At 48.8% G+C, this 7,687-nt stretch overlaps 1 protein-coding gene across 1 annotated transcript in view; it reads right to left on the bottom strand.

Moving 5' to 3' along the window:
• LOC104073239 (solute carrier organic anion transporter family member 2B1-like) overlaps nucleotides 1-7,687 on the bottom strand; it is a gene marked incomplete at its 5' end in the record, with an annotated part of 23,383 nt that overhangs the window by 14,639 nt on the left and 1,057 nt on the right. The window contains one exon of the mRNA XM_009572940.1: nucleotides 5,992-6,122. Within this exon, the coding sequence (XP_009571235.1) occupies nucleotides 5,992-6,122 (131 nt within the window). The remainder of the gene's footprint in view (nucleotides 1-5,991; nucleotides 6,123-7,687) is intronic.

Raw genomic sequence — 7,687 nt, 5'->3', positions numbered from 1 at the left:
CTCTTTCCCCAAGCGTCTGTTCCAACTATCTAGCAGGGCAATTGAAAGTAAAATCTGGAGATACTTACAGATGACAGGGGACACGTCCCCCACCATCCCAGCAGAAAATCCCATCAGATGCACTTTGCTAGGCCGCCACAGAGCCGTCGCGTTTCTGCACGCCCTGAACACTCCCACAGTTCACGTCCCTCCAGCCCCACTGTGAAACGTCCCCAGAAATCCACCTCCTCTGTTCTGCAAAGGATTTAATCTCCTAGCCTCTCCGTCCCATCCCACAGGAGATGACCTTGCCCGTTCCACCTCCTTCATTAGCAATGCCAAGGAAGGAGCATGGTTCCTTTCCACCCCATTTCTGCACTTCTCCCAGTTGAAGTGCCACACGTGAATCTTTGAAATGAAGGACCCAACATGAAAGAGGCATCATCCTGCTCATCTCTTCTGGTTGGCACCCACACATCCCGAGATGGATGGGTACCTTGGGTTAGGGGCTGATGGACCAGCAGCAGCCTGTTCTCCCTCCTCAGCAACAGCAGTGATTAAATAAATAAAGGCAATGCAGCAGGTCTAATCTCTACAGACCTGGGCAAAGCAGAACATGCAGCACCAAATGGGAAACCATTAGCTAAACTGCAGAACATGAAAATTAGGAGAGTAAACACAAGATGGCTAAATGGGAGAAAGAGAGCAAAGCATCCCAGAGGGATGTACTTTGCTGCTGGGAGGTGCTGGTGGCTTCCTTGGTGGTTTGGCAGAGAAGCCCCAGCTAATATTTTCAGTAACCCCCTTGGCATGGCGAGAAGACATGTACTACTTAATCTGCAGAGGAGAAGGAAAGTGGGAATTGTCTGTACAGAGTGGGCTGGGACACCGTATAGGAAAAACTAGGCAGCTAGAGGGCTGGAATAACAGAAACTGAACCAAACAGTGCAAAGGGCACAGCCATGCGCTTAGGGGTTAAAAATAATTTCTGCTGGAAATGTTGGAAATGAGAGGAGGAGAATGACAAATAGCTCCAGGTCTATATCTGCATAACATATGGTGCAGCCGTGGAAGGAGTAAGTGAGGAAGAACCGAGGATGGTGTGTCCAAGAGAGCTGGGGGAGTGCAGACCCTGCTGCACCACCACCGGAGACCAGATCCAGACCGGTGCTGCACCGGGAAAACCAGTTTGTGGCTGGGATGGATGAAGAGCAGAGCTCCTGGTATGGAGAAGTATTTTGGCAGCGGAGGACTAGCTAGCCTCCCTCGCCCCCCAAAAGGCAGGCTTTCTATAACCATGCCAATATGGCAATGAGTAGGAAAAAATATTTAATCAGGATTAGGGGCAGAATGACAAACTAAAGGCTAAACTATAGACTGGAGATTAAACAAAGCTTTGCAACCTGCAGGGAAATGAGTTTCTGAAATCACCTAATGGTGAGGCTTGGGAGGAAAGCACTGATGAGATGGACTGATATCCATAGGGGATTGCGTGACAGCGAACCGGAGCCGCCAGGGCTTGGACACGACCGGGACATGTAGACCTGCTTCCCATAAAATCCATTTGAGCTTCTTCACGAGGCATCTCTTTGCAGATGACATGTGCTGACATTACAGGGGAGGCTTTGTCAGGGCGAGGAGGAAGTGTCACTCACCCCCTTTGTACGGCGTTTGGGAGATCTGTGGTTCTACGTGACCTTGGAGTGTCACAGAACGAAACCTGAACTGGGAGATAAGTGGGTGTACAAGACAGATCTTGCACACAAGAAATGCTGAGCCAGGGCAATGCTCCTGCTTTTGTTTAAGGGGCTCCCGAGAGCACCTTTCCCCTTTCCAAACCCTCTCCACGTCACCTGCGGAGTTGCAGGGACTGGGGAGGTGCTTTACCAGCTGCAATGCAACAGACGGTAAGCCTGCAAGACAGACAGACACTGTGCCCGAGCAAAACTGCGGGGAAAGCCTTTAGCAGACAGAGTACAACTGCCTGGGTTGGGATACGGTAACGTCGCCAGCGACAGATGGTAAAGCACGAGCTAAACTTTGGCTACTCAGCAACTGGAAAATGCTCAAACGCAGTAGTTCCCCACAATCCAGGACACAACCCCAAGAAATGGTTCAGGCTTATGGAGACAGGATTAAACTGGAATTACTGGGAAAAAAACTGGTCTTGACTGGAAACCGTTCATGCAGTAACAGCTTCATCCTCTCATCCCCCGCCTGAGATCATGACAACTTTATAGCTTTGCTGTGATTGTCCCTCAAATAGGATTATTCAGGATACTTACTGACAAGTTTCAAAGCAGAGGGATAAAAATGTTCTGGGTCTGGGGTGATTGATTTATGAAAAAAGATCAAAAGAGCGAACTCATTGTCCTTATGTTAACATTAAGGGCACAAGTAATTCCAGGAACTTCGAAGAAAGAAGCCATAAAACAAAGGTAAAGCTGGAATGTGGTTGTAGAATAAATAATCTAGATCTGTCTCTGCTGATGGGAGAGGCAAATAAGTCTCCAAACACACAGAGGGCTGTGCTGTTACTCAGTGTTTGCTGGATGATGCCCATTGAGGAGGATGGTCCGTGGTCTGGAGAAACCACCAAGGGCTTAGATGAGTTGTATAGAGTGAGGCAGGAGAAAGAAAGGAAAATGAAGTTAGGACGAGAATAAGAGAGAAGAAATATCGCTTTGGGCAGCAAGGACTGAGCCCTGGGCCAGTCTTTGCTGCTGTGATCTCGTTTGGTGGACTCTGCAGCGGGGAAACGTACCCACAGCTTAGCGTGGACACGTTATTCCCACGCAGCCTCATCATCTACTGAGACATGCGTGGTCCCAGGGGTCTTCAGACAGCAAGTAGCACAAGGACAGCCTGGTCTGGGGCACCTGGAATTCCTTTTGGCCTCCAGGAATGAAACCCACAGCTGGTGGTGCAGAAACATCTCAGCTTCTTCTGCGGACAGAGCAGATCTGTGCTTTTCCTATGTGTTATTATGGCTGCCGTGCCTGGAGGTATTTGCTGTGGGTAAGATACTGTGCTGGGGCTTTACAAACATGGGGAAAAGCCCAGCTGATGCTTCAAGTACTTGCAGCTTGAGGTTGCTCTACAGGTAGGTTTTTTCCTGCTTCGGACAGGCAGAAACCCTGAAAAGGAAGGCAGTCAAGGAAATGCCAACCGTATTTAGACAGGGGTGACCCAAAGGTTGTCACAATGTCCGTTCTTGCTGATCTGCTGGTCTGTAAAACCCTGCGCTGACCCCATCCCTCCCTTCCCCTCTGCAGCGTGCTGGGGATGGGGCTTCGTGCTGCAGAGCCCGGACAGGGAGCTAGGTGATCAGAGGACTGGGAAGCCTGCATGTGAGGAGGGGCTGAGAGAACTGGGTTTGTTCAGCCTTGAGAAAAGAAAGCTCAGGGCAGACCTCATCACCATGTTCCAGTAGTTAAAGCGTGGTTACAAAGATGATGGAGACTCCCCTTTTACGAGGAGTCACATGGAAAAGACGAGGGGTAATGGCTACGAGTTACTCCTGAGGACATCCCGATCGGACACAGGAGGAAAATTTTTCTCAATGAGAACAATCAGCCAGTCACATGGAAAAGACTAGGGGTAATGGCTACGAGTTACTCCTGAGGACATCCCGATCGGACACAGGAGGAAAATTTTTCACAATGAGAACAATCAGCCACTGGAATAATCTCCCCAGGGAGTGGTGGATTCCCCAACATGGGACACTTTTAAGATTCGGCTGGATGGGGTGCTGGGCCATCTTGTCTAGACCGTGCTTTTGCCAAGAAAGGTTGGACCAGATGATCCTTGAGGTCCCTTCCAACCTGGTATTCTGTGATTCTACAGCGGGGATCCCACCTGTGCTGACACCCTTAGCCGAACACTGATTTACTCCAAGGGCAAGCAAGAGAAAGTGATTTATATTTTTTCTTCTGCTATGCCTACAGAAAATCACCGTGATAATGCAGATTTCCTACAAAGCTTCGAGTGCTCCCACAGCAGACAGATGTTTTACCCAGAACAGCATCTGGCAAAGTTTCTAAAGAGGCTTTTTAAGCAGGGCCCGTTGCTGCTGCTGGCGGTGCTGATACCCTTAGGACAGGCACGAGCCGGCTCGGCTGGCCTTGGCATCTCGCGTCCTGCAAGGGGGGCAGAATTTTGCCATCCCTTAAATTATTTTCCTATTATTATTTTTTACTGTAAACAGTTTCCAAAAGCTTTCTGGGGGAAATGGTAAAATAGAAAGAAATTCAGGAAAACCTGGGCTGCAAAGGGATAAATGGGTGCTCAGCCATGTGGAAGCATTCCCTACAGATATCAGCCAGTAGAGCAGGTGACATCCTCCTGCTGTTTTCTTAAATCACTATCCAACCTTAAACTCTTCAGAACTGATCAGATTGATCAGAGTACAGCACTTACTTACAAAAAAGTACAGTTGTTTTAGTTCAAAGTACATTATTTTCTCTCAAGACCCATTTATGAAATTAATATTCCCATCAGCCCTAATAAAGAACCTTTCTCCTAAGATGTAGTGTGCCACCCTTGCACACCGAGCAGGTTCTGCTAATATAGATCATCCGTAACGACTTTAAAGTGAACCACGCTTCACAAGGATAAATCAGGCAGATTGCATTCAGTATTGCCCTCATCCTGCAAAGTGCTGAGCAGTTTCCACCCCATTACCTCACAGGACCACAGCACCTTTGCAGACCTCACAGCATATATAACCCAGGAGTAGATCATTATATCCCCAGAAGCGTAACTGGTACAACAGGTCACATTTTCCCAGGCAGGTGAAGCCCAAATCTCCCTAAGAATCACTCATTCCTGTGGAAATTCAGGCAGCAGCAGGAGAAATGAAGAATTATTCTGCACCATGTGCATGGACTTGTTTAGACAAGAAAGTTTTGACGCTGCCCCAAGGTAAAATATATGTGAAAGACAATTACACAGGCTAGAGTATGGCCAAGACATCGAGACGAGCGCAATTTCACCCACTAAGCGCGTCCCCAGCAACTTCAATAACATTCAAAACCATAGCATGATGCGTCCTCTGAAAGAACAATTTGTTTTGTGTTATTCCTCATGACAGGCTGGTTGCCAGAAAACCGGGACCTGCAGCCAGCGAAGTGCTTGGGAAGCTCGCAAGCTGTTTCGCATCTTGGCGTGAGCGCTGAAGCACTCAGGAGGGCTCTGGAGAAGTAAAAACCCTGGCAGTGAACACAAAGTACTGTCCCACCAGCGGGCTCCAGCATCCCCCGAGCAAGCTGCAGGCAGGCAGACATCGGTTTGGCTTGCAATAACGGGTCCAGGCTGCGAAAGGCTTTTCCCTGCCAGTTATCTCTGAGGACTTCACAGAGCCAGGGTGTTTAGGGGCTAGAAAGTGTCTAAAATCCTTTTGGTCAGCAAAGAGGTCGCAGTGAGAAGAGGTGGTGGGTGAAGCTGGATGCTGGAGCAGCAGCTAACCCCGAGCCCCGTGGACAGGGAGTGGTGAAAAGGGGCTTTTGCAGTGGAAAGGAGATAAACCGCCCTCCAGCCGCAGTATTTCAAACACCCCCGGGGTACAACCCACTTCTAAGAAAAGGCTCCTGATGCATTATTCATATTTCCTATAAACTGGGGCCGATTTCCTCATCGGGCACATGTGGCTCCTCCCGAAGGGAAACAAGGGCCATCGGCGCAGCTCTCCTGCCAGCTCCATAAAGAGATGCAGCAGAAGGAGCAGGACCATTGCTTCCCTCGGGAAGGGAAGGAGTTCCACCTCCAGGTGAGCCAGGAGGGTGGCTGTGAGAAGGACCTGAATCCACACAGGGCTTACCTGGTGCTATATGTTCCTCTGCAGAGGAATCAACACACAGGTGCTGTTTCAGTGCCCCACCAAGGAAATCATCACATCCATTAAGCTTTCCCACGGATGCAGCAGCTAATGCTGGCGGCAAGGGAGGAACGTGTGTATAAATATAAGATACTTGTGTGCAATGCCAAAAGGGCAAACCGCAGCACCTCTCCTACCTCTTTCGGCATTTCCTGCGGGAAGAAGAAATAAGGCACCGCAGACACGGCCACGAGACTGGCTGCGACCAGGAAACCAAGCCACCAGGCACCGACCCACCGCGGGTCTTTGTTCGTGAGCTGGACTCCGTCTGCAACACAAATGGAGAAATTGGCATTAGGTCAAAGCGAACAGAGGGATCCCAGTGCACCAAAGGGATGGCGATGGGTGGCCCCGGTCATCCCAGACATCAGCATGCTCCAACCTGGGGACCATCAGTTTTGGGGTCTGAGCAGTATTTGCACCTAACTCATCCCATGGTGCTAAATCACATTTCATTCTTCATTATCACCAGGGTGTCTAAAAACCCACTCAGCCCTTTGGATGGAGACAGCTGGGACAGGGATGTCCTAGAGCGGGAAAGGCAAAGGAAAGCATCCCCATCACAGCTTTTCCAGAGAAGGGGTACCCATGTTGCGAAAAAGCTTGGAAATACTCACTCAAGGGGATTAAGCCATGATGTCTGTCAAGACAGAAGGAAAAATCCTTTCTTAAGATTAAAATGGAGCTAACTCCAATTAACTTTCAGCATCCAAGAGCACTGGTTTACTTTTTTACAGTCCCACACAAGGACCCCCTGTTCACAGCAGGACCTGGACCCTGGAGCTCTGTCCCCAGTCTGGTCCATCAGCCAGTGCCTGGTTTGCAACCCAACCAACGGAAGCCGATCTTTAAAAATGCTTTAATAAGGATGATATCGCTTTCTTCTGACCGCCCTCCTTCAGTTCTCCCAGCCTCCTCTCCTGTCCTCAGGGCACTCTGCCAAAGATAACATTTTCTGTGGGGAGGGTGCTTGGCATAAATAAAGCGGGATACGCAGAAGCCAGAATGCAAATTCACAACAGGGTGAGTCTGAACCAAGAAATATTTCTACAGAAAAAGGGGATACCTGTGGTTAGATAGCATTCATGAGGAAATGAGTCCTCCCAGAAACCTCTTCCTAAACTGTGAGGGTTTTACACAAGTGAGCTGTTCTCACTGGGGGGGTGCAATTAAAACTGCAATCAGTTTACTGTGGATACTGCCACATCTAATCTCCCATCTCTGGAATTAACAAGTGATAGGTCAAAGAAATTTGATAATCTCCTCCCTGCACGGTGCATTTAGCAAATTGGAATTTTAAATCCCTTCCTGAATAAACAGCAACAAGTTTTTTTCTAGGAAAACGTGAGTTAAATTAGATTTAACATTAAGCGGCCACAGCTCGATAGCTTTCCCCAGTATCATAGAATCATAGAGTCATTAAGGTTGGAAAAGACCTCTAAGATCATCAAGTCCAACCGTTAACCCAACACCACCATGCCAGTAGGCTGAAGACATCTTTAGGCTGAAGATAGCTCTAAAACTGGGTGTTCTCCAGTTCTGGCTACTCAGGCACATTTCTCATTCAACGTCCATCTGCAGAAGATGGCTTAGAAGAACGGAGCATCAGGGAGTGCAGGCAGACTGCAGATCCTAATCCCATTTCTTCGTCCTTCAGAGGCAGATAAACCAAGACTCCAGACACCCCACCACTGAGGAGGATGGATAGCTGCAGCAATAAGCTCGGAGGTCGCCTGATAGGAGGAGGCAATGTCGAGACTAGAGTGTGCTCCTGTGCTGCAAATATCATAAATGTATAGAGTGACGAAGTCCAGGTGAAAAAACGCCTGGTGA

The sequence above is a fragment of the Fulmarus glacialis genome, unplaced genomic scaffold (genome assembly GCF_000690835.1).
Source record: "Fulmarus glacialis isolate BGI_N327 unplaced genomic scaffold, ASM69083v1 scaffold11532, whole genome shotgun sequence".
NCBI lineage: Eukaryota > Metazoa > Chordata > Aves > Procellariiformes > Procellariidae > Fulmarus > Fulmarus glacialis.
This window is presented reverse-complemented; position numbering and strand designations above follow the sequence as displayed.